This window comes from Hibiscus syriacus, unplaced genomic scaffold (assembly GCF_006381635.1).
Source record: "Hibiscus syriacus cultivar Baekdansim isolate YM2019G1 unplaced genomic scaffold, ASM638163v2 tig00110204_pilon, whole genome shotgun sequence".
Classification (NCBI taxonomy): domain Eukaryota; kingdom Viridiplantae; phylum Streptophyta; class Magnoliopsida; order Malvales; family Malvaceae; genus Hibiscus; species Hibiscus syriacus.
The window spans coordinates 373555-400854 of record NW_024062626.1 but is presented as its reverse complement, the minus strand read 5'-3'; the positions used below and the strand labels follow the sequence as shown (position 1 = coordinate 400854).

At 34.4% G+C, this 27300-nt stretch overlaps 4 protein-coding genes across 6 annotated transcripts; all 4 read right to left on the bottom strand.

Moving 5' to 3' along the window:
* Positions 1 to 134: 134 nt before the first annotated feature.
* On the bottom strand, positions 135 to 4319 carry LOC120219053 (probable ADP-ribosylation factor GTPase-activating protein AGD11). Its single transcript, XM_039215903.1, is given in 10 exon segments — positions 135 to 412; positions 415 to 526; positions 883 to 978; positions 1284 to 1400; positions 1537 to 1765; positions 1856 to 2021; positions 2653 to 2726; positions 3422 to 3506; positions 3661 to 3774; positions 4219 to 4319. Coding segments are annotated over 10 exon segments (1203 nt in total). The 5' UTR covers positions 4262 to 4319; the 3' UTR covers positions 135 to 245.
* Positions 4320 to 17488: 13169 nt separating this feature from the next.
* On the bottom strand, positions 17489 to 21255 carry LOC120219087. 2 transcript variants are annotated; one of them, XM_039215935.1, is made up of 5 exons: positions 20920 to 21255; positions 20401 to 20462; positions 18978 to 19068; positions 18489 to 18573; positions 17489 to 18404 (listed from the first exon to the last, which is right to left on the bottom strand). In XM_039215935.1, the coding sequence occupies exons 1-5, from the start codon at positions 21123 to 21125 to the stop codon at positions 17721 to 17723; spliced, it is 1128 nt and encodes a 375-aa protein (XP_039071866.1). In that variant the 5' UTR covers positions 21126 to 21255; the 3' UTR covers positions 17489 to 17720. The 2 variants fall into 2 exon arrangements, with proteins under 2 accessions (XP_039071866.1, XP_039071865.1); XM_039215934.1 differs by having other exon boundaries at positions 17492 to 18404; positions 18489 to 18585.
* Positions 21256 to 22764: 1509 nt separating this feature from the next.
* On the bottom strand, positions 22765 to 24119 carry LOC120219171 (E3 ubiquitin-protein ligase DIS1-like). Its single transcript, XM_039216038.1, has 3 exons — positions 24087 to 24119; positions 23453 to 23839; positions 22765 to 23280 (listed from the first exon to the last, which is right to left on the bottom strand). Exons 1-3 carry the CDS (start codon positions 24117 to 24119, stop codon positions 22960 to 22962), a joined length of 741 nt encoding a protein of 246 aa, XP_039071969.1. The 3' UTR covers positions 22765 to 22959.
* Positions 24028 to 25566, bottom strand: LOC120219090 (probable translation initiation factor eIF-2B subunit beta). Of its 2 annotated transcripts, none has more exons than XM_039215939.1 (3): positions 25404 to 25566; positions 25150 to 25304; positions 24028 to 24536 (listed from the first exon to the last, which is right to left on the bottom strand). In XM_039215939.1, exons 1-3 carry the CDS (start codon positions 25454 to 25456, stop codon positions 24433 to 24435), a joined length of 312 nt encoding a protein of 103 aa, XP_039071870.1. In that variant the 5' UTR covers positions 25457 to 25566; the 3' UTR covers positions 24028 to 24432. The 2 variants fall into 2 exon arrangements, with proteins under 2 accessions (XP_039071870.1, XP_039071871.1); XM_039215940.1 differs by lacking the exon at positions 24028 to 24536 and adding an exon at positions 24779 to 25043 and having other exon boundaries at positions 25404 to 25563.
* Positions 25567 to 27300: the final 1734 nt, after the last annotated feature.

Here is a 27300-nt window from a genome sequence, read left to right as displayed (position 1 = left end):
AATCCAAGTTTTGTTGGTGGTGCTGATGTAAAGCATGTTTGAAGTCGGAAGTAGAACATCTTTTAATAGTATGGAGTGATTACAATATAGCATATATTTAGAATTTTTCTTAATTTATTGACAATGAACACACATCTTACAAATACAACTGCTCGAATCCAAATCTTATAAAAAGAATAACATTCCTATATTACATAATCCAATCGGTTTTGACATCTCAATATGTACCGGGATATTTACGACCACTATTGCGTTAGCGGGACGCATTCGAGTTCAATCTCTAACGTTCCTCTCTCAACATTTTGTAGCCTAAGGGAGATCTCCTGTTTAACACTCCCATCTGTTAAGGTTATGGTATCATCTTTTACGAGGTGGTTCTCTTTGCTTGCCACTGGTTTTCCAAGCTTCATGATTCATTAATCTCGGACTTTTCGTAGGCTTTTGCCGCCGCAACAAGCGGTTGAATGTCAATCTCGGCATCCCCCATAAAATCATCAGCCTTGAAAGTATCTTTATCATACACAAGCTGCATATAAAACACGGATATTATTTACTGAACCGTAATCAGCATATTCATGAATGCATGAACACCGGTCTATGTAACTAGACTTGGACGTAGTATCAGATATGCATGTGTTCGACATGGTTCATTTCCCCCCTAATTTTCAAAGCATTTGAAGGGTGTTTAGAAGGTCCTATCCTGTACTCATATGTATTTGGCAGTCCTTTGAGGGTCATATCCTGGTATTTATACCTAGGTATGACTCGAATATGGGCGTAGGACACACAAGGTAGAGTGAGTTTAAGCTTCCATGCTTCTGTATGTAAATCCCAGACAACAAATTTCACATTTTCCTTTCGGGGTTAAAGAATCAAACTCACCACTTTCAAAGGAGGAATGCTTTCTGGAATTGACAACATTAAGCTTTCGTTCCAGATCGGATTTAGGCTGTTCTTTATGACACGAGTCTTTACCGACTGCAAAAAAAGAAGAAAAAAATGTAACTATGAGGAAATTAGATCACTACAATAACATGCTTCATTAGATTTCTTCATTTCAGTTCAACATATAATACCATTCTATCTTATTCAGATTTTAGAATAAATGTCGATCTGATACGTGTGATCAGATTTTTTTTTATGCTTTCGATGTATTTGGAGGGTACTTAGAAATCATATCTTATATCCATATGTCCGACTTAAATATCAGATATAAATACTTAAAGAAAAATAAAATATCGAATTAAAACAACATCAGCGTGTCTATAGAGAAAGAAGCATACTTGTTGACCCAATGCAAGAATGACATAGGGATCGCTAGTGAGCATGTCCCGGACTGCTAGATTGGTGCCTTTAACGACATTCACTTTAATCAGCCCAACAAATTCAACCATGCCTGCCTATAAACAGTAAATTTAAAGAAAAATAAAGTAACATTCAGTAACACACTGATACAAATTCAATAACATTCAGTAAATTTAAATGAAGAATCGAAGCAATACTAGAATGAGTAACAGATCAAACAAAAAAAATTACCAAAGAGTTGCTCTTCTTACTCTTCAGCTGATCACAATCTTTTCTTCCCCAACTGTTTCTAAATCTTTGACCAATTCGATGTCTGCTATGTTTCTCACTATGTTTTTTGTCACTAAAATGGTTGTTGGAAGTATTTCGTAATGTCGACAAAGAAGTCTGATGATGCGGCTGATTGAAGCAGTTCGTTTGTTCATTGCCTTCCAAAAATTGCTGCATCTCATATTTTCTCCTGAGCATGCAAGAAATAGAATACTGAGAAAAATGGATCAAGTGTTTAAAAAGAAAAGAACAGAAAAACAGAACTTTAATTTTGCATTACCTAATGAAATCAGAGCGTTCTTCAATGGAGGAATCTGGTCTGGGTTTACTAAGGCTATCAGGAAGGAAAGCTTCATACTTATTGTTTACTACGTTATTGCCACCCAAATTTACCAGAGAATCAACTTGGTCATCCGTCCATTCATCTAGCTTTACTGATAAAACCTACCACAGTTGCTACTCAAATTAGAAAACCAGCGGATAAAATGTTATCTTGCTTAGACTTTTCATTTGTCTTAAAGTATCTGTATTTCATGTATGATCCTCCAAACACCATATGAACAAATAGAAAAGAACTTTTTAAAAATTGAATATTTTCGGATCAGATATATATACCCATATCAGAGACTCACCCAAGTACGATGTAACAAAGAGTGAAAACATGTGTGATTCTATTCATATTTGTCTGAATTATAATCATAATACTATACAAAGTGTTAGAGAAATCAATAATGAAGAAGTGATTGAATAAGACATTTGAAACTATGTTGCTCTGACTTCATTTCTAAAAAGGTGTATATTTTTAGGTCAATCAATTCAAGATATCTCAAAAAGCATTTATGTTATTTGAACTCAAGAGTAAAAGTTAGATATGAGTATATGTTCAACACAAGTTTGTTTAACTTTTTATGTTTTTCAATATATTCGGAGGATCATAGTTTATACTCATATATGAATATGTGTCAAACATGAACGTAGGATACAGATACTTAAAGCGATATAAAAAGCTCAAGTTAATAAAATTAGTAACTTAAAACTTCATTTAAGCAAAGAAAGAGCATAATCTTAAAAGCATACCTTTGATATGTGTTCCAAGGCTTCTATGAACACCGGAGCATTTGATACAAATAAAAACTCCAAGACTTAAAGATCTAATATGCAGAAGAAGACAAAACAAAAAGCAATACTAATTTAACATACCGAATTTAAGCACCAAAATGAACAGGAAAGACTGACGAAAAGAGAGGGAAATGTTATCCTATATATTAAACAATACATTCTTTTTTTCCCTCTTGAAATGGAGAAAGAGTTATATCTCTATACTACTTGGATTCAAATCAGTATTGGATACGGATGCATGTATGGAAAATTTTGTCATATCTCCATACACAAGCGAGCACGAGTGTTGAATGTGAATATTTCAATAAAAATAAAGAGTAAACGCAATATAGAACTTCTGTGTACAAACAAACTCCTCGAGCTCAAAGAATTGAAATCATTTTCTTTGCTTTGTGTAAATTGTTTATTTGGAATAAAAAGGACAATATGTTTTCAGAATTTATGAACCTAAACTTAAAGGCATAGATTGAGATCTTCTGCATAGATATGAGATCTGATCCTCAAAGATCATTTAAATGCATGGAAAATTTTGAATCCGACTTTTTATATTTTATTTTTCTTGAAGTACTTGTATTTGACACATTTTTAGACATGCGTATTGGAGACATGATCCTTCAAAGGTCTACAATATATGAAAAAACTTATAAAAATTTGAATAGTCCCATGTTAAACACATATTCGAATCTGAAGAAGAAACCAGTCTAAGTGAAAAGAATGAGATACTTACACCCATTTAGGATCCGGAGATCCACAATCAGCACAAATACTATTCCCAGACTCTTCCAACATTCTCTCAAGCTTTGCTTGTGCACCTATTTAATGAATAATGCAAGTTAAAAATGAATTTAGTTCAAAGCATCGATGTCATACGATATCCGTAACTCAAATCTGAAATAACATAGTTGTAACATGTTAGATGGGATAACGATACTTAGAAACACAACATATGACTTAAAGGGATAATACCAGAGGATTTCCGTTCTTTTCTGAGAAACCAAGATGTAGTAATCTCTGCATCACTTGGTCGATCCCAACGTGGTGTTTCTGAACATAAGAGATCATACAAGCAAGACCCTGATCCTACAAGTCCAACATAATCAAATTAACCAAACGTATATTATTAGAAATGTTTATGTTTTCAGAAACATGTAACCATTCTGTTAATTTGGGAAACTATGTTGCACTCTAACTCTTATATGCATATTCGAACATTGATAAAAACTCGAAAAAGAAAAGCATACTCGTATTTAACACTAATCCCAAGCCCAAGTAACATTAGCTTCCTGATAAGATCATGGTTTAACAACAAGAATATATATTCTTCATTACAAAAAAAATATTGTCAAAAATTGCATGCAGCCATTCCATCAAGAGAAAGGGGGAAAATATCATTGCCAGCAATCCAAAATATCAGCATCACTTTCATATCCTTCTTCTGTATGCCATAATCATTTATGGAAGAAAATATTAAATAAAAAAGACAGCCTTTTCATCTCTAATTCCTTAGTATAAATGAAACATTACCAGAAGGAGGTTTGGAGTCAGATTTTTCATACTGCGCAGACATCTCTTACTTCCAAATTGAAGAACCTAATCATTAATCACTGTTCATATATGAATACGTCTAATTATGAGATCCTTAATCTGCATTAAAAATTACATAAACACCTATTAAACAAATAAATGAACAAAAAAAAAACAATAATTTGAATTCAGGAAACAATTCTTACATTATAAATATTCTTGGTTCTCAATTCAAAATAAGATCGTCTGAATGAAGAATGAACCATAGATCAAATTTTCCTATGCGTCGAATATATTGTCGAACAGTAAAAAGATTCTAAAGAAAATCAAACATTCACATAAAGAAGAAGAATTTAAAATGTTGTTCTACATTGTTGGGAAAAGAAAAACAGATTACACTGTCCATGAAAATTTTGCTGGCATTTTAAGCAAAGCTGGAAAAGAAGAAACAAAAAGAATTTTGTTTTCATGTGAAAAATACAAATCAAAGAACCATAGGAATTACAAGTATGAACAACAAAAATGAATTATCCAACAAATAAAAGTTGCCAGAACTTGTCTTTGTTTTTCCGATATTTTTATTTAAAAAAAATTTAATAATAGAATGCGAAGAATAATATAGCCTCCAGACTCCAATTGTGGGAGCTAATTAATGGTTATCAGTTTCTTGCTAGACGCCACAAACGCTAGAGAATCTCATATTTCAACGCGCATTTGTATCGCGTGTAGTTATTCGCTTTGTGCCTTATTTTATTGGGTAAACTACTCAAATGGTCATTAATGTTTGAGTAAATTTTCGTTTTCACCACTGATATTTTAAAAGTAACAAATAGGTCACTAACGTTATCGTTTGCTACAAATTGATCACTCTCTGTTAATCGCCGTTAATGAAAGTGATGGAATACATAGCTAAATTGTTTAAAGCTTACTTGGACTGGGTTAACCGTCACATGGAATGTCAAATATTGAAAGCAATAGCATGCTTCATCTTCTTCCTTGCTTTACTATGGGTTGTTGTTTCATCTTCAACTCCCCTCTAAACCCATTAATTCCCCTCTCATTCCTTTCTACCGTTTCATCTTCTTTCATTTCTCTTTTCATTGTTAATCAAATTGATTTAGTAAATGTTGGTTCTTCTTTGTTTCTGCTGCAGAATGGAAGCAAGGAAGACAGGGATGGAGAAAATAAGAAAAAGAGATCCTCAACCATTGTTCTCAAGTTTGATTGCTCTTGTGAAGGTTGAGCATCCAAAATCTTCACACACATTCAAGATTTTGAAGGTACAATCAACATGTACGTTTAAGATTCCCATTTTTGTTTTGAGTTTTCCTTATTTCTTCGTCTTCATTTCTTCATTCTGTTTTTGTTAACTCCATGAAAGTTGATGTCTCGTTGAGTTTTCATTGATGATGATGACTGTGAATCATACTACTATGAAAGAGAAGCTCGTGAAGAAAACTATGATTTGTTAACTCCATGGTTGGGTCCAGTATTTGGGTTATGCAAACTAATCAAAGCGCAAGGGTACAAGGGAGTTGGTGTCTCCTTATCGAAGTATGCTTCCATCATCTTGTTGCATCAATGGTTGGGTCCAGTATTTGGGTAGTCTCTGATAATAAAGTTGGCATCTAGAGGGAAGCCGAACTTTTTTTTATAACCCATCTATAAATTTTCTTTCCATGCTTTCCATGATGACAATGACAATTCAACCCAAGGAGCATAGGACTGATGCCTTTATGGTTGCTCGTGGTGATCTTGGAATGGAAATTTCGGTTGAGAGCAATAGAATGGGTTGTTGTTTCATCTTCTTCCTCGCTTTACCATGGGTTGTTGCTTCATCTTCTTCATTGCTTTAGCATGGATTGTTGCGTTACCTTCTTCCACTTTCTAACCTTCTGCATCGACGAAATTCTGAGAATTTAAGAATCCATGTGGAGGTCAACCTAGTCCAATTTGTAACAATGATAGCGTTAGTGACTGATTTATGACTTTTTAAACATCAATAGTGAAAATGAAAACATCCTCAAATATTAGTGACCATTTGCATAGTTTACCCTGTTTTATTTCTTTCTTGGATAAACTACAAGAATAATAACTTTTATTTCAATTTTGTTCACTTTTGGTCACATATATTTAAAAAATTACATTTTGATCATTTATATTATCGATTTGTTACATTTTGATCATTGAATCATTAACTCTCATTATTTTGATGATGTGATACATTATTAAAAGTAATTAATTTCCAATTTGATCTTAAATTTTAAATAAAATATTAATTTAATCCCTAAATCCAACTAAAATTCCTTACCATCGTCGGTGATAGTTAGGCTCTAAAATTATCAATTCACTCCTTTTTAACCTCTGAACATGAATACGATGTCTATCACACCAAAAAAACACCTTTATTCCATAACTCTAACCTGAAACCTTTCGATCTTTTGTTAAATTCAATTATAATAATAAATTTATTGTTAATATTCCTTTGGGAAAAAAAATAAGATAACCAGAAACCTATTAATCTAATTCATTTTTTTGTATATTATATTATTATGTTGTAATTCTTAAATAATAATTATTTTAATAATAAATTTTTAAAATTATTTTTCTTCTTAAATATCCGTCAGCTTAAATCGTTAATTTGAAAAAAAATGAAAAAAAAAGGAACAAAAATTTAATGGAAAAGCACATGTGATGCGCAAAACTATTGAGAAATTCCTCAGCTGCTTTTTGTTACATTCCCTACAAAAGTTATACAACTCCACCAAGCTTGGATCTCATTTAAGCTTCATCATTTCAGTGGCTCTTTTTCTCACCTCAACTCTTCATGAATAAATACCATAATTAACATAGAATTTATTGCATTAATTAATTAATTAATAATTTCACGTATCAAAACCTCTCCATTCCCATATGGCTAATAGCATTCGAAACTCCGTCAAAGAACTCCATTCCATTCTTAGACCTTAGCTTCTCTTTGGTCTTTCCTTCCTCCACTTGGATAATGCCTTCATCCGAAATTCCCATTTCATGGAGCTTCAGAAATTCAACTGATGCTCTCTTATTCTTCTTCTTTTTTATCGTTTTATGAGCCACATTTTCGATATCATATTCCAACAACGTTGCTCTAAATCTTGTATTTTTTTTTCGAATCATGTCCGTGTAGTTTATTATAGAGAAAATCGTCTCAGTGACTAAAAATGTCTTATAATATACGATTTTAACCAACTTTTTTTGGATTTAACAAAATGACCAACAAAATCGCAATGCGAAATAAAAATCGCAACGCGAAATAAAAATCGCAACGCGATCTCCAGAATCACAACGCGATTATGAAGAATCGCAATGCGATAGTACAAATTCGCATTGCGATTTTCCAGAATCGCAACGCGAATATGAAAATCGCAACGCGATTCTGACTATCGCAACGAGTATCCGTAAAATCGCAACGCGTATCCGTAAATCGTAACGACAATACGTAAAATCGCAACGCGTACCCGTAAATCGCAACGAGAATACGTAAATCGCAACGCGTATCTGTAAATCGCAACAAGAATACGTAAATCGCAATGCGTATCCGTAAATCGCAACGACAATACGTAAAATCGCAATGTGTATCCGTAAATCGCAACGCGATTTTTAAAGCGCCATTAGAATCGCTACGCGTATTTTATTTTCAAATTCAAAACACGAATATTAATTATCGGAACACTGAACCGTCCACAGTATATCCCGTAATCGCAACTCATAACCTAAAACCTAAAATCACAACTCAGTCCCATCTCCATCTCTCACTCTCTACGGTGAAATCCGTCCCCATCTCCGAAGATTTCTGTCCCCATCTCCGACGAAATCCCTCACAACCATTCACGGTCAGAAATCCCTCACAATCATTCAGAAATGGAAAATCAACCTCCGAGGGTTAGTTTTTTTTAATTATTTTTATTTTAAATTTTTTGCATTATTTTAGGTTTTTCATATTGAAATTGATGATAAGTTTACTGGTAATTTCAATAATAGATTAACCATTTCACTTAGATTTCTTATTAAATTCATTCGATTGCTGCCAATACTGCTAAACTGTTTAGTCTTTAACCCTGTGAAGTTAGTATTTGTCTTTTGGTTGAAGTAATGCAATCCATTAAAGTTTCAATTTGCAGAAGAAGAATAGTTTCTAAACTTAAAATCGCAACATGAAAATGAAAATCGCAACACGAAAATGACTATCGCAACGAGAGAAATGAAAATCGCAACGAGAGAATCGCAACGCGAAACCAAAATCGCATTGCGATTTTCATTTCGCGTTGCGATTCTCTCGTTATGATTTTCATTTCGCGTTGCGATTCTCTCGTTGCGATTTTAATTTCTCGTTGCGATAGTCATTCTCTCGTTGCGATTTTCATTTCAACCAAAAGAAAAAACAGTGTTGCAAATTTTAGTTTCAAGAATAAACTACTACTCTTTATTTTTATTGTTTTTGGTATATCTTCACAGTGTAGTTTTTGGTATATCTAACTTGGTATGTTTATTGTTTTTGTAGAAATTTTTTTCGGCTTCATTGACATTAAGGAATAAAGTTAGCCTAGCCACTACAATTGCTTCAAAGCTTTCACCTGCACAAAGAAATTTGTTTGAGGAAACCTGCTTCGGGCCATGGCTGAGAGTACAGCATCCGGGTGGAGATGCTAATTTGACCCATTTGTGGCTTCAGACCATGACTAGCGATCTACCCGACAGTATACAACATGGTGAGGAAGAGATATGGTTTCATTTTCCACCGGCGTATACTTGTTTTGGGCGGAAGGAGTTCTGCTTAATCACTGGTCTACGATTCGGACACGATGATGTAGGTCGGTACACTCGTCATATCACCCACCCATCATGGTTATCCCGGGTTTTTCCTGATAAGTCAATAGAGAAGCCAAACTTACACGTCGACGACCTGAAGAAATTGTTTAATCAGAAAGATGGTTTTACTCGGATGAATGATGTCGATGTTGTCCGAGTATGCCTTCTAGTATTTTTGTATGCCGACGTTTTAGGCAGAGAGGCCAGACAACCTATTCCTCAGGAGCTAATATTATTGGTAGAGGACCTAAATGCATGGAATCTGTTTCCGTGGGGTTCGTATATATGGAAAGCTACCTGGACTAAGTTGTCGTCTTCCTTTGATGACCGCAAAAGTTTGCGTGGCGATGGGTCGAAATACACTTTGTCAGGCTTTGTTTGGGCCTTTAAGGTAAGAATGTCTATATAATGTTTTCAAAATTATAATTAATTATTTAACAATTACTAATGTTTGTTATTATATTGTTTGTAGATTTGGATATTCGAGGCTTTCCCCAGCATGCGGACATATGCATTAAAAACTTCAAATGATATTCCTATGGCTATTTCCTGGAAGAGGAAACGTCTGTTGGATTGGGAAGACTTAATACCATATGCGACAATAAATAATGTAAGTTAAGACAAATACTATCATATATAAATAAGTTATTAATAGTAGACGTTTAACTTTGTTTGAGTTTTTATATTTTTATGAGGCCAACACTCCATTACAGAGACTGACACCCACGGAGGCTGAGCTTGCCACTGATTGGTGGCAAGCTAGTCAGCTTTTTTTTGATGGCACGAATGATGAGCAGCCTCCACTTCCTCCACTTCGAGAGCCATCACCTCACCCAGAGCCATCACCTGATCGACCCGACTATACACCTCTATAACGAGAGCCATCACCTATCCCGTCACATCATCGAGCCTCTTCTCCACCATCACCTCATGATAGGAGATCGGCAAAGATGCCACGACTTCTATCTCCCTGTTCTCCACCTTCACCTCCACGGGATGAGTCAAGGGAGTTACGTGATGAGGTCAATGCCTTGCGTGAGGAGATCGGTACTCTACACGATAACGATGGTGCATGGCGTGTGGAGGTGTCTACTTTACGTGGTGAGGTTGCCGCTCTACGTGAGATGGTAGTATCGTTGCAGAATGAGGTTCATACTCTACGCAACGAGGTAAGTTTAAGATTTTCCATATTTAACTTGATGATAAATTTACTCGTAATTTCACTTAGATTAACCATTTCACTTAGATTGCTTAGTAAATTTATTCGGTTGCTGCCAATACTGCTAAACTGTTTATTCTTTAACACTGTGAAGTTAGTATTTGTCTTTTGTTTTGTCTTTTGGTTGAAAGTAAATTTGTTTGGTTGCTGTCAATTCTGCTAAACTGTGTATTCTTTAACATTGTGAAGTTAGTATTTGTCTTTGTTTTGTCTTTTGATTGAAAGTAAATTTGTTCGGTTGCTGCCAATTCTGCTAAACTGTGTATTCACGTTGCGATTTTAAGTTCCAGAAACTATTCTTCTTCTGCAAATTGAAACTTGAATGAATTGCATTACTTCAACCAATAGACAAAGACAAATACTAACTTGACAGTGTTGCAAGTTTGAAACATATTTGTCTTTGTTATCTGATGCATTTTGTGAACTATGATAGAATAATGACTTGGGTGAATACAATGCAAGTTTGAAACATATTTGTCTTTGTTTTCACTGTTTAAATATCATGTCTGTTTATTTACTGATTTTTGTATTAAATTATTTAGCGGCCCGATAAGGTGGATGCTTTACGTCGAGTTTTTCTTGCACGACGAAGTTCACGCATCAGACGGCGTGCACGTTCTATTAAGTCTTCGTACACCCCAATAGTGCGAAGACACCGCAGCAAGAAGCCTAACTCGCCTGTCATCCCTCAAGAGTCCACTCCTATCGTTGAATAGGCCCCTATCATTCCTCGAGAGTCCCCTCCCACCGTTCAAGAGGCCACTGTCATCGTTGAAGAGGTCCCTCCCACTATTCAAGAGCCCGATTCACATGGCGTCATATGTAAGATTCTTGAGAAACCCTCTGACGTGCCAGACATGATGGATGAGAGTTGGCTCTCGTATGAGTTACCAGCCAGTACCATTCCGGTATCTGAAGTGGAGATGAGACAACTACCGGACACAATTCTGGATAACACCCTTTGGGCTAAGACCGCAGTTGATTTTTATCTACATGAGCGGAGCCAGGGGTGTTTCACTGACATATACAAGCTCAACGATGATATCTATTTGTTGCTTGATCGGTCTTGGTGGGGCATATTATTAGGGGTCGAAGACAATGGCTATTTCGATGGAGGGGTAAGTCTTATATTTTTCTTATATTTCAATTTGATTATTTTTTTTTAAATTTATGTAAGTCACTAATATATGTCTTTTTTTGTAAAACAGCATATCGATGCGTGGGTGTCACGTCTTCTAATAATTAGGAAACTTAAGAAAAATAAAAGAAATACACGATATACAATTATGCCGACGTCTTTTAACGCCGTTCACTTGAAGAATCAACGAGATGAATCATTTGCGTTGGGCAATGGACAAGCAAAACTTTATTCTGCATGGTGGGAGGTCGATAAGGTTAGTATTTATTTTAGATTGAGTTTAAATGTATTCATAAATAAGTGCGCAAATGAATGAATTATTACTTATGATTGCAGGTGTTTATCCCTGTTTTGGAACGTAAACATTGGCTTCTCGTCGAGCTTCAGCTCCCATCCCTTAAGGCAATAGTATATGACAGCATGATAAATTACATATCATTGCCTGATTTAAGAGATATTATTAAGGGATGGAGCTCTCATTTGGCTAAATTCTTGGATGTGATAAATTATTGGACTCGTTCTGGAAACAAGAAGCCAAAGAAGCTCAATATTACAGTTAGCAGAGACGAGACCGCACCACAACAAACGGAAGGAGCCAGAGGGGATTGTGGTCCTCTCGTATGCTTGGCGTTGGAGCGTTTGATCACAGGAAGTATAAAGTATCTACCCTCCACCGATAGAGATAGAGCTGTAGTAGGCTTGTGGTTTCGGCATTATATGGCTAGATCGATATATACGAGATGCTGCCTACCTGCATCCGCGTTATAAAATTGTCCATAAACAATTGGTAAGTTTATAGGCTTTTGGTTTGAAAATGTTTGGTTAAGTACCTAGAATTCAATAATTTGATGTTTGTAGGTTTTAGATGTGTAGAAAGTGTTGTTTGAGCAAATGTTTGGTTTCTGCAGGTTAATCTCAGAAGTGAGCTGCGTGAAAATGATGTATGGCTGCAAAAATTGATTCAATAGTAGATGAGGAAATAAGAATTATTACTTATTTTTTGATTGTTTAATTGATTTGTAAAAGATGATTTGTAAAAGTTGATTTATTTAATTGATGTGAACATAATTCTTATTTGTGCTTGTTTAATTGATTGAAATGTAATGGTTGATTTCAATCTGCATTATGTTGAAGGCAAAAATGACTATCGCAATGCGAAATGAAAATCGCAACGAGAGAATCGCAATGCGAAATGAAAATCGCAACGACTAAAATCGCAACGCGAAACTAAATTCGCGTTGCGATTTTCATTTCGCTTGCGATTCCCTCGTTGCGATTTTTATTTCACATTGCGATTCTCTCGTTGCGATAGTAATTTCCGCGTTGCGATAGACATTAAGATGATTGCGAACGTCATTTCCGTGTTGCGATAGTCAAATGAATGCCTAATAAGTGATAACAACTGAACAGATCATAGCAATTTTCAAACTCAAGTTACTAATACATGCCTAACTGAAAATGTTAAAAGTTCACACATAATACAACGTTTGCATTTAAAAATCACCTAAGTTAACAGTCCCAAAAGGTGAAGCCGGTTGTGATTGGGATTTTAAAGATGATTGCGATTTTGATTGCCTTTTACTTGACACCATATGAGCTTTGGATTTTGATGAGGATCCATATTTTGGTAGAGGAAAAGATGATTGTGATGGCGCTGGTGATCCACATGTCAACCTTGTATGACCACTTTCCTTGCACCGACTACATGTCGATCTCTTCTTCTCTTCACCCTTAGACGGCATACGATCGTGACTTTTTGGTCGGCCAGGTAGCCTTCTGTCCATGGCTGGTGGCAAAACTGTTTGTAAGTCATCTGGTATGTCCCACTCAGAAGGATGTGGAATAGGGTAGACAATCTCGCCATAAGTCTGTCGATATACTTCTGTAGTGTAGCAATCCATAGCGTATGCGCTTGAATCATCTTGGTTTAGATAAAGAGAAAATTTTATAACATGGCCACACGGATAACCAGATGTTTGCCATTTCATACAACTACACATATTTACATTTAGATCGACAAGCCCATTTAAGTTATTATCCAGTACTTCAAACAAAGTGTTTGAACATGGTTCAACTCTCCATGATGTTAACTTCACAACACGTTTCGTTATCTTTTTTCTGTCCATGGTGTAACACGATGTTCTAATGTTCCTGTAAATTTAAATAAATAATACTTAGTAAAATATATGATAAGTTACGAATTTAAAGAAATAATACATGCATGGTTCTTTTCTTGTAGTACCACTGTTGAATAGAGGCTCGAAAAAACTCCATTAACATAGTAATGGGTAATTTCTGGGAATGACAAGTTAGAGCGTTGATTGATTCTGCACTATTAGACGTCATGAAACCATATCTTGCTCCAAGTTGATGTACTCTTGACCATCTTTCAAACCCGACATCTTCTAGTGTTTGAGCACACTGAGGCAAAACACGTCTTAAACAGTTTATATGCTTATTAAAATCCACTTCCCGATAAGCTTTTACATCCTTCCAGTATGTCCATTTGTGATTTTTTATACTAGCAGACCTTGATTTTAGATTTCTATACAAATGAACACCACAAAGTCCATGAAAAGCATCTGGGAAACACCTTCTAATAGCGTTGTCAATTGAATTTGCCCTATCGGATATGATTGTCAGATTGCTAATAGGACCTATGCAATCCCTAAGATGCCCCATAAACCATGTCCATGAATCAGAGGTTTCAGATTTGCCAACCCCGTAAGCTATTGGCAGTATCCCATTGTTAGCATCCATGGCTACTGCTAATAAGTTTACTCCAAGGTATCGACTTTTTAAATGTGCTCCGTCAACTATAATAACTGGGCGCATGCAATTAATAAACGAACGAATCTACAAAATCATATACACAAGAAATATAATCATTTAAATGTGAAATGCATGTAACTAACAAAAATGAGTCAACAAAATTATATTGATTTACTAACCGCAGCACCAATGGCGATAAACAACAACTCAAAGCATCCATCTCTATCTGTTTTGATATGAGTTACCGACCCAAGATTTTTCAGCTTTAAATTGTGACAATAAGCCGGCAGTTGGGCAAACGATGCTTCTGGCGACCCCCTCAACAATTCCAAGGCATAACATTTGGCTCTCCAAGCTTGAGAATATGAGATACTAATCTTGAACCGAGCATTCATGTCAGTCATAATTTCATGTCCCCGATATACCCTACCATTCAAAAACATTAACTCAGCCAGAAAACCACCCAACACCTTTTTGTTTGCCTGTCTATGGTGAGGAAAAACTTGGGTTCTTGAACATGTATGTTTATCAATAAAAGTCCTAACTTGAAACATTTCGCAATCTTTTATCCTCTTTGCAATCATACGCCACATACAGTTTTGTCAATCATACACCTTGTTTCGAAACGATCTTTGCTTGATTTGTTAACATTTCTTACAAAGTTGTTATAATCTTTCTTGATACGAATAATTTTTGTGTAACAATCAACTGCTATCTTTACCAACTCTTCTTCCGGTATCTGAAGTAATTCTGGCATATTCCAGTTATACTCCCGTGGCATTTTCTTCGGGGACTTTTCTTTGGGGATTTCTTTTTCTTCTTTTTCTTCTTCAGTGTTATATGAATTACAGAATGGATGCTCAACATGTTCATTTACAGTCGTAACTTCCTCCTCATTATCATCAACAACATCTTCCTCGGCAACGGCTGTTTCATCATCAAAATTCGAGTATTGACCAATATCAAAATCATTACACGCATGGTCTGTTTCTTCTTCTGAAAAATCATCAAAATCCGAGTATTGACCAAGATCAAAGTCTGGGTATTGACCAAGATCAAATTTCGAATACTGACTAGTACTTACAATTTTTTCTGTTGGCTCATCATCGTCTAACTGGTCAATACGAAAACCGGAATTTGGTGCTGAAAGTTGATTGGGATTTGGATTAGGGAAAGGTTGTGGGTTCTGAGATTGTATTTGGTATTGGAAATGTGGTGAAATAATATTTGCTTGGTGATGAAATTGTGGTGGAACCATTAAATTTTGAGCACCATAAATTAGGGTTGAAAAACTTAGTTGATTACTACCCGCTACTGACCCAACTTCACTACTTCTAGGTTTAACAACGTACAATGTAACATCATCACTTGAAACACTAATGTAAGCAATGAATCGTTCAACATCTTCATTGTCGGTTAACAAATAAACTTTACCATTTCTCTGATAAGATAGCCTAAATCCACTTAGGGGCTCTAAATTCAATTTATTTGCAACACATAACATTAGAGTTTCATAAGTTAACTTTTTTAATGACAGTTTTAGTTGAAGATTCATGGGTAAAGGCATATATTGTAAAACACCATGAACATTCTCCCATGACCCTCCAAAACACAAATCTATCCAAACATGATCAACATTAGATGATTTCAATATTGTAAATTAATTTACTAAACAAACGAGCTGCGAAACTAAAACTTGTTGCCGGATGGGGAAGGATGTCGTTGGATATAGGAACGGATGTCGCCGGAGAGAGTGATAGATGGAGATGGAATTAGTTGCGATTTAGGGATTTAGGTTATGAGTTGCTGCTGCTGCGTAGTTATATACCCAAAACATTTGTGTTGTGAAATTAAAACCTGTTGCGAATTCAGAAATCGAGTTACGAATTTGAAATTCAGTATTGCGATTTACGTATTCGCGTTGCGAATTAGGAAAATCGCAACGCGAATTTGGGAAATCGCAATGCGATAGTCAGAATCGCGTTGCGAATCTGGAAACTGATTTACGATACCGAAGATCGCGTTGCGAATTATCGATCGCATTGCGATTTAGTTGGTCATTTTGATAAATCCAAAAAAAAGTTGGTTAAAATCGTATATTATAAGGCATTTTTTGTCATTGAGGTTATTTTCTCTTTATTATATCATTGTCAAATTTAAATTATTTTATCAATTAATAATAATTCGTATTATATAAACTTTTAGATGTTCCTGTTATATATTTTCCATAATGTATTCGTATCCAACCTGCAAAATCTGGCCAAAGAAAAAAAATCCACGACCAAGCAAATTACGGTGCAAAATAGCATAAAAATGAACCATAAAGAAATGAAGGTAAAATAAACTTCTATGTTACATTCAAATTGATCACACAAAACAAATCCAATACATCATGAACTTCTCCACTAACCTTGCTAGCTACGCATAGAGAGCCTAAATTACAACAGTAAACTTAACCCACTTTCTCGTATTCGAAATAAGTCGCAATCCACAATCTTTTTTTTTTATCTTCTTAATTATAGATGTAGAAATTCAAACTCCAAATATACGAATGTTATCTTCTAAAGTGACTACATGAACTAACTTTGCCAAATTGACTAAATGCCACTTTCTTACAATGGTGACATGAACCCACCGAGCTAGTTTACACCACTAATACTAAGCCTAAAAGGGGTGGAAATTTTGAGAGTAAAAGTGGAAAAAAAAGAGTAAAGTATACAAATGGTCCATCGACTATATGTCATTGTTTTGAGTCCTCCGACTATGGAAAATTACAAAATGATTCTCGGTTATAAGACATTGCTTTGTTGAGTCTCCGACTATTAAAAGTTACAAAATAATCACTCGACTATTAATATGTTTCAAATTCATCCTATTTCGTTAAAAATTTGACGGTCGTCTAAGCTAAACATTAACATGTTGACTAAGATATGATAAAATAATATCTCAATGATATCCATTGGCATTGCCATTCCTTTCAAGCACTAGTTGAATTGCATAATATTTGGAGCATTAGTTCGACAGTATAATGTAAACAGAGGTTTGATCCATAAAATATAACTTAAAAAGTTATGAGATTGGATTTTATCATATCTCAACGAGCAGGCTAACATCCAGCTCAAACATTCGCTAATTTTTTAACAGAAAAATACAAGTTTGGAACATATGAATAGTCGGTTGACTATTTTGTAACTTTTAATAGTCTGGGACTCAACAAAACAACACCTTAAAATTGGGAGATCATTTTATAACTTTTAATAATCAAGAGACTCAACAAAACATCACCTTGTAGTTGGGGGACCATTTCTGTACTTTACCCAAGAAAAACTTATAGACGATGGAATTTAAACTCTAGACCTACTAAATGTCACTTTCTAGAATGGTTGTATGAACTAACTCGGCTAAATTTAAGCCATTGTTACTAAGCCTAAGGATGGGAGGAAAATTCAGACAATCACCCCGAATCATAACTTAACAGGTTAACCTAAGACTAATCTGTCTTTGAGAGAATAATACTGCTTACAGTTATAAGTCTTCAATCTGCTCCAGGGAAGAGAAATGTGCATCAACTTTGTTGAGAGTTTCTTGATCAATTTCAATTGGTGTAAACAATTTTCGCCATGGATAATTAGCTACCTGTCCTGGAGTTACATTGTTCTTTGGACCCTGCTCATTCAATGCTTCGAGATCTTTAGTTTCTGTTGGAGTAGACATTGTGCTTTGATTGTAAAGTTGCGCTTTCATCTCTAGACAATATTTTATATCCTCTTCATTTCGAGCTTTGTTCAACTTGTCGACAATATCACTTAACATTGAAGACCTCTCAACCCAAAAGGATTTTTCCTTGTTCAACATATTATCGAGTTTATTTTGGTCGTCTGGATCAGAAGAACCATCATGAGGTTCACTTTTCTTCAGCTTTTTTATTCCCTGATCAACAATTTGCTGTATCCTCTTTCTGGCATTATTAGTTCTCACAGGATTCGATCTTAGTGTCAACTTCATACCTGAAGTCATCACCGAAGTCTCACCTTCCTGTGAAGTGGGGCTAGGTTCAGACCCTTCATCCATCTGTTCTGTAAAAAGGACTACCTCAAGTAAACTAATATTCTGCATGTACCGGTCAAAAGCATCGTTTTCGATTTCAATATTTCTGTCCCTGAATTCCTTCAACTTGGAAAACCTCCACTCATTTAAGGCAATAGCGTCCTGAAATTGCACAAGGGGTAAGGCTGATAAAGTGATATATCAAACTTGAACAAGAGTATCTGTTCACTATAAACTATAACGTACCTTTCTGGTCAGGTGTTTCTTTGTGCGAACCTGCAGATTGTCAAACTGTGCAAAAGCATTGGAAAGTTGCCGATACGAGGGAACCCTTAAGGAAGTCCTGAATAACATTCAACAAGCAAAGAATCAACCACAGGTCAAACGAAAAACTCAAAGATCAATTTTAAGCTCAGAAAGATAGCGCTGAACTCGTTCAGACAATGATGAAATCAGCAATTCAAAAAGTGAAACAAAACAGTATGCGGCCTTGAAGATTTTAGGAAAACCCAAAAAACAAGTGAGAAACAACATGCATGCCTAACAAAGTTTGGCAACTATATTCTTCTCCAAATTACCAGTTTCACATGAAAAGTGACATTGCTTATAGAGAAATATGTTTCTCAGATTTTGCCCCATTCTCAGTTCTGAAAGCTACACACAGATCAACTTCTATGCCCAAATCAAATAAGAAAACTAGATTCTTATTATGAGTAACAGATTTTTGCAACTTACACTTGAGAAGAAGCCTGAGTTGACTTCTGGTCTGGTGATGGAGTGCTTGTTGTCAGTGTTTTCTCTGGAAAAGCTGAATTTGACTTTAGAACTGAAATTGCAATATAAATCAGATAGTTACTAATGATGCCCATTGTTTCATTCCTTGACAATACATATATCCACTGAAGTCTTGGAACAAACTCTTTGTTTCTCCACCTCTCTAAAAGAACATAAAATCTCTGAATTTCCATACCACCTTCCGTTGACACAACTTTTAGCTCAATCAGAAACAGAAGTGCTCTACCAACAATAAAACAAACATCTTCAATGGATTCGACAGTCCTAGTTCAATGCTTGCGTCTAACAGTGACACCAGATTTCAGAGTGTTCTTACTTTGTTACCTAGTTATGAAATTCAGAGAACAATACAAATACTTCCAACCTAATCAAAACCTATTATGTTGTCACTCAATACAAGCACTCACGGTGTGTATTACACATAACAGACGATTGCTTTCAAATGAAAAGGATATAACAAGTATTAAACCAATGTGTTCACATAACCATTTGACAAACTCTCCAAGCTAAGAATTTAGCCAAGCTCCCAAATCTTAAAGAACGTGAGAAATTTTGCTTCTGTGGAAAATTCTACAGGACCGATTCACCAAGTACATTGCTTTAGAACTTTCTGAGGATGTAAGGTAACAAACAAATCATCTCAATGTCACAGCAATATATCATCTAAATGGTATTTGCAGTTTCATGTTTTAGACAGCAACTTATAACGTCGACAAAAACTTCCCCTTTGCTATTAAGTATAAGGGGAAAACTATATGACCATGCTTTTAGAAAAAAATCTAAACCTAAGGCTAGGCTTCAATAGAATATACGGTCATTCCAACAAACTTAAAATGTTTAATCTTGTGAACTAAGCTACTATTCTACTAATTATACAGAAAGTTTCCATCCGCAACTGCAAAGTGCCCTAAAAATATAATTCAAGGTATATGACCTTTGTTACTCCGACTATTCAATTTGCAGTACCCATGTCTAACACCTGTATCCAAACATTTGCAGACATAGTCATGCGTATATGACCCTTCATGGACCCTCTAAATACATGAAAAAAACTTCAAGATTTTGAACATACCTGTGTGTAGGACACGGACACAACTCTCAAACACAAGTCCAATAACATAGTATAAGACTAGCAAGAAGAATACTCGTATCTTTATAATGTCAAGATAGCATCCCTTCTAAGTTTTAACTATCTTCAACATGATTTTTACTTTATATCCAGCATGCACCAACCCTAAAACTCCAACCTCTTCATTTTTATAAGTAACCACAAAATCAGATATCATCCTGCTATCAAAACAACCAATTTGACAATAAAAGAACAAACTAGTTTCTCAAGTTTTCTTGATCGATTCGTTCATACCATGTATATGGCATGGATTTTGTGCTTTTGAGCAACAACTCTTGCATGAGCGAAACGGACACCTGCACAAATAATTCAAGAAACAAGCATGATTTGACGGGTAATTTTTTTTATTACGACACTATCACTGGATTGTTTTAAACTCCTCAAAAAATAATAATAAGTAATCAAACAGCCAATCCAAGTAATTATGTCAACTTAATAAGTTAATTACATAAGGTTCAGTAGACAGGTATCAACTATATAGACTTGTGGAGCTTACAAATTTTACCAAGATTTATAAGATAACAATAAAAGTAAACCGAAACACACTAGCACTGAAGCACAAGCGGCACAACATCGGTACCGTACTAACTACTTTGATCTTATTGTTTCAATAGATGATATTTTTTCCTAGAGCTATTTGTTCTTCTGTGGGGAAATTACCAAATTCCTACTAGATTAAATACAAACCAAAATAATCACATTTTTGTCAAAAAATGAGATTAAAAAAACAGAGAAAAAGAGAATTTCGTTTACCTGGAGCGGGCAACATTGCCACACTGAATACATTTGGGCTTATTAAGACCCCGCTGTGTCTTAGGCGGAGTATCCATACGCTGAAACGGAGGAGGAATAGGTATCGACGCTACCGCCGCAGCAGCTGTAGCTGTCGGCGTCGACTTAGTAGAAATGGCGGTTGTTTCGCCGATGCTTTTTGTCAAGGCTGGAGATGAGGCCGCCATTTTTAGGCACGTGACTTTCGTTCTTACACTCTTTGATTCTTCCCTGATGAATTGGATGTGATAGCACGTGACCTCTCTGGAATTAAATCTTCGAAGAATATGGGATTTGGGGAGGAAATTTTGATTTCGCAGGAAGGGGAATTAGGGATTTTTAAAATTTTGTTAATATGGGCTGAGCCTCTAGAGATTTGGTCAGAAAAAGCCCAAAATAACCCAAAATTTCCGTTTCATAAAACCAAATTTGTTAAATATTTAAAACGGTATCATACTTTCATTCCTGCAAAATATTTTTTTTTAGTTTTTGCTGCAATTAAAATTAATTTTAAGATCATAGTGTATATATTGTTAGTGTATAATAATATAAGTCTAATTTTTTTAATAGTCTAGGTTGATTACAAAGGTAGTATTTATCCAGAATACTTTTAACCATCAACAATGCACGCACATCCTATAAATACAATTGTTTGAACCCAATATCTCAAGAGAGAATAATACTCTCTTTAACTACTGAACCCACTCGATGGATTCAATAATACAAGTATGATATTAATATAACATTAAGGAGAGAAAAAATAATAAAAGACTTATAAATAAATAAATTATTTAACATAAATATTAATTATAATTATTTTATTTAACATTAATTTTGATCGGTCGTTTTCAATAATAAAGATTTTAATATGATATTAAAGATTACATCTACTATATTTTCAATTTAATTTAAAAGTCTTCTGTGTTTTGCTTATTTATTTTCAAAGTATGTTTAATTTATTATTATTACTTTGATCTAATTTTATATTAAGAGATTGATTCATTAAAATGATAAGTTATGATATAATTAATGATGTCAAATAAATGGAAATTGATTATGGACAATAGTCTTATGTTATTAGACAACATTTGAAATTTAGGGAAGAGTTGGGTACAAAAATTTAGACATCTTATTTACGATAATATTAATTATATTAAAAATGAGTTAAGAAAGAATTGGGCATAAATTCCCTTCATGGTTAATGATGATGTGTTAATGAAATATGCATATTATAAAATACTAATGAACATGTGAGGATTATAAATATCGACCTTCCAATAAACTAAAATTAGATGGCCCATAACTATTTATTTGCAATAAAATATACATTTTTTTCGCTTATATGTCTTTTTCATCACCACCATGAAGAATCAAAAATCAAATATCTGACTCTCAAAGATTCTCTTATTTTTTGGAATAGTCTATATGAAAAATATGACAAAAAGAAAATAATTATATTTCCTAAAACTCGTTATAATTAACTGCGTTTAAGATTATAAAATTTTAAATCAGTATGCGAGTAAAACTTAGTTATATTTCGAATAATTTTTCGATTGAAATTATATGATCAAAACATGTTAAGGGAAAAAAAAAAGACATGCTAGACTTTTCCTGTAAATAATGTTGTCTTGTAGAATATATAAAAATATTTTTAAAAAAAATATTTTGAGTTAATAACTTGTCTTTTTGTATCGAGAAAAAATGGTGACACTCTCAACTAGCAATGTAATCACTATAGGACTTTTCTTACCATCTTAATCTCAAGATGTTCCCTAAAAGGTCATAAAAGTGAACACGAACATATGATTGGTAGATGCTAGATTTGTAGGACTAAAAAAGCTACATTTTCCCATTCATGTATATCTCATACAAGCACAAGCAAAGAGAGTTTGTCTCCTACAATCCGAAACAAAGACATGAGCAGAAGATCTTGTAAAACTACCCGAATCAAACAATCTACTTACGTGCCTTAACAACAAAGCATAATCAATGGAGATTACAGGGACCCAAAAAATGATACCATCACTGCTCTTTCCATATCCTTCCCGTCACTCTAAGCTTCAATCCATTCCGGTCTCCCCCTGAGAAGAACAAAGCCATGTTGCGTTGAATAATGAGACCGTCGAAACTGTCACGGACCTTTCGATGACTGTCTCTTATGCTTCTTGGCACCCCTTGCCAAATCATCTTCCTACCATTCCCACCCACCTCCAGGCTGTAGCTATAATTCTTTGCTTCGTTATCGTCAACCATAAACCGCAAGAATTTTATGTACACGGGAGAGACACCGAGTTGGAAGGCTTCAAAATGCAGGCAAAAGTACTGACCAAAACAACTGAAAACCTAAAATTTGAGAAAAGAAATCCAACTATCAGTAACAATCTTTAAACTAAAATCTTAAATAACATAGTTAACTTTATTGAATATCACTGACAGTAGAATAATTCCTCTTCTACAGGTTAGAGAGAAACCAAGTATGACAGATAAAAGTGAAGCAAGGATAAAGCAATAATACCGTTAGCATCCATGCAGCATTCTCAACCTCATGCGGATTTGATTTGACATATCGATGGTTGAAAGTGCAGCCATTGTGCATGTCAACTTTCTGATAATCTTTCAAGTGGGCCACAAGATAGGGAATGTCACCAATGCTCGTGCATTCTGACCCAACATAAGGGCAGCTGTATGGTCTATAAGAGCACTGGGACTCATGTTTTAGCTTGCTGTAATATGGATAGATGCCTATGCACCCAAAACTGTGGTATTTACAGGGAAGCTCAAGAGATGCAGCGACCTTCTCCAACGCAAGACACCTAATATTACCAAGTTCATGCCTGCACGTAGGACACCGGTTGTGCACCCTTGGCTTGCAACTAGAACACAATGTGTGTCCATTTGAACACTGCATAAAGAAAGAAAATCAGCAGTCAACTATAATGTTCATGTTAATGTCTACTATTTAAGAGATGCAACAAATTACAATATCTATAGCAGATTCACAAGCGAATAAAGAACACAATGACAAAGGAATTTCATTTCATAGCCCTGCTAAGTATACATTATGTTACTTAGATTCAGGTGTACGTGTCAGGCCCAGTATGTTCGAATTTTTCCAACAATCTGTCTTTGGAGTCCGAGTAGTGTCATACCCTTACACTCGTGTTCAGATAAGTGTAGGACATGGGTTACTTCAAGAAAACTGAAGAGTATGAGCAACATAACATTATAGGATTATGCCCCAATGTGAAATTTCTATTTTCTGCAAGTAATAATATCAACATAAATTGATTTATTCTTTTCCCCTTCCCATACTAAATTAACAGAAGCTACTTTAGATACATTGATGTTTCTATAAATAAATTAAATGATTCAAAACTACTAATTGCTTAAAGGAAAAGTATTGATCAACAACTAGAAATAAAACAACAAGAAAAGCTTCAAGAAAAGCTTCAAAAAAGCATCCAGAACATAAAATATTTAACTTTTGTGTCCATACTAATTTGAAACTGATATGATTCCTAGAAGATTTTTGTGAATAGGAAGAGATTCCACTCTGATGATGTGCAAAACACTCCTCGCAACATTACCCACAGCAAGGTCTGCCATCACATGCATACACTATTAACATAGAATACCAAAGCACAATTATCAACAATTACTAGGAGTTATAGTGCATGTTTGACCCAACTTTCTGAGCAACTTCTCTGCTCCAGAAGGACAAAGCTAGACAAAACAGGGCTTACACGAAAATATGTTACCTTGTAACTAAACCGAAAAATAAAAAACTTAAAATTCAATGCAATGTTTTTTTTCTTTCTTTCAAAATCTCACTTCAACGTTGCTTTTTAATGCAGCTTCTTTAGTCGAACTGAACAGGATCATAAAATGTAAGACATCACAAAGGAAATATTATGGGGTTAAAATTTTCAGTTCGCATGACGGTTAGAGGGTAATACAAAACACTGGCGCATTACTAATTTCCTAGCTATAAAGACAAACAGAGTTGGGCACTTAACAACAGTGTCCCAAAAAAAAGCAATTCTTGCACGTACTCCTATAATTATCAAATGTTTCAGTGCTCTAAATCAATATCTGCCAACAGTTTCCTTATAAGCAACAAGTCATAAGTGAAACCGAAACCAAATACAAACCACAATTTTTCGAAAATAAACAGTAAAACCAAATTAACCCAAAAGGTCAAGGTCGTCATACCGACAGGATTTGCAGCAATTAGTCGTTCTCCAACAGCTTTAACCGATTGAATCAAAGCAGCAGCCTGGTTCGTATAAGGCACACGAGTTTGAGAAATCACTGAACGAAGAAGTTCAGCTGTCTGCTTCGCTGTTGCTTGTGAACCCTCGATCTTACTGCCCAACCACCCCACACAAACAAAAAAGAAAGGTTCATTCCTATCCTTTTTTTCTTCTAAAATTCATATGAAATGGAAATCAAATGAAATACTTCACCGTTTCTTAAGCTTGTTAAGAAAATCATTGACGAGAGCTTGGGTGTCTGGCATCTTCTTTTATCACCAAAATCCACTTCTTCAAAAGGCTGCAATCAAATAAAAAAAATATATTAGAAAAATAAAATTCATAGCCTATTTTCTACTAAGAGAAATGGGAAGGAAGAGCCGATCGGGATTAATTACTTACGGAGAATTAGGGTTAATATTTTGGTTGGTATTTAGATTATTAAAAGTTATAAAATATTTTTTTAATTATGTGGCGTTTTTTTATTGAGTCTTTCGACTATTAAAAGTTATAAAATGACCACTTAACTATTCATATATTCTAAACTCGTATTTTTCAGTTAAAAATGACAGTTATTAAAAGTGATCGAAATATTAATACATTAAACTTTTAAATGAATCATCGATGATTTTAAGTGAATTTCGTGAAAAATAAATCATATGACAAGAAAGATGAGAGAAATATGAACGCTTTGATACTCATATTATTGTAATATATGACTGGTGATAGGCAATGATTGACTGCAGGTGACAAACAGAAAGTACAGTGCCAACAAAGTAAATTGTTTAAAATTTAAATGACAAAATTGACAAACACCCAGAGTTCATTGTCTCAAAACGACGTTATTTTGAACATAAATAATTATTGTCAAAACGACGTTATTTTGAACATAATAACCTTTAATAACCTTTAACCATGTCATCGTCATATTATTAATTTAACGATGGAGTGATAAAATTAAATATAAAATTAAAATTTAATATTGTAATTGGTAAAATCTCAAGTTTAATGATATAAACAAACCAACGAATAGGGTTAAGTTATATTTAATGTAATTTACCTAAAAATAAATAAAGATAAATGTCATCGGATCTTTTCGAGAAATCCAGAATCTGATACGTAAATGGTTTTTGTTGAGCAGGCCAATATAATTAACAGGTCTGGTAGGCAGGACCATATAATGAACCAGATGAGCTCGGATTTTCTTTAGGAGTGTTGGTCTCGGCTAGACCTTTTAAAAGTTGGGCCTGGGACAAAGTTTTTATACATTTGGGTATACTCACTCAACTCTAGGCTTATCCATGGACCAGTCGATCCGTGATCCGGTTCTAAAATAAATTTCTGCTTAAGTTTGAATTCGAATTGATTCATACAACTAGTGTTAAAGTTTTATATTTATATTAAGGATGTCCATGAATCGGGTAGAATTAGATTTTTGGCTCATCTAAACCCTAATCCTAAAATCAACTATTCTACTTGTGTCTAACTTGACTTGAGGTTGAAGAGATTCCTATCTAGTCTGAAACTCGACTCGATTTTTTAGGATAGAGTTTGTATTCAACTTGATTCAACCTGACCTAAATATAAATATATAATTTATTTTTATTAGATAAAATAAGAGTTTAATTAAAAAAATAAAATATAAAAAAATATTGTTGCAATTATCTATAAAAATATAAGGGATGATTATAATATTATGTCATGTTATATTTTTCACCCTAAATATGAGTTCGGCTTTTATGTATTATTTTTTTATTTTCTCTTTTTATTTTCTAATAACTCAACATTTATGACATGTTTTTCTATGTCTTTATGAAATATTTCTCTCTATCTCTTGACACATTTTCGATCTTCTTTGTCGGTAGTTTGACTGTTATTTTCGTTTAACTTTCTCATAGTTAGATTTAACGTCGCCTCGATTGACCAAAATGATACTTATTTCTCATAATTTTGATCATCTCTACTTTGGATCATCTGATTAGATTTGGATGCGTGATTTGTGTTCTTAAATATTTTTCTCACAATGTTCGACTTTGATTTGCGGATGTTAGTGGGTATTTCAGTAGTTTGATTCTTTGTTGTAGTTCGTTTGTTGATGCAATCAGATTTT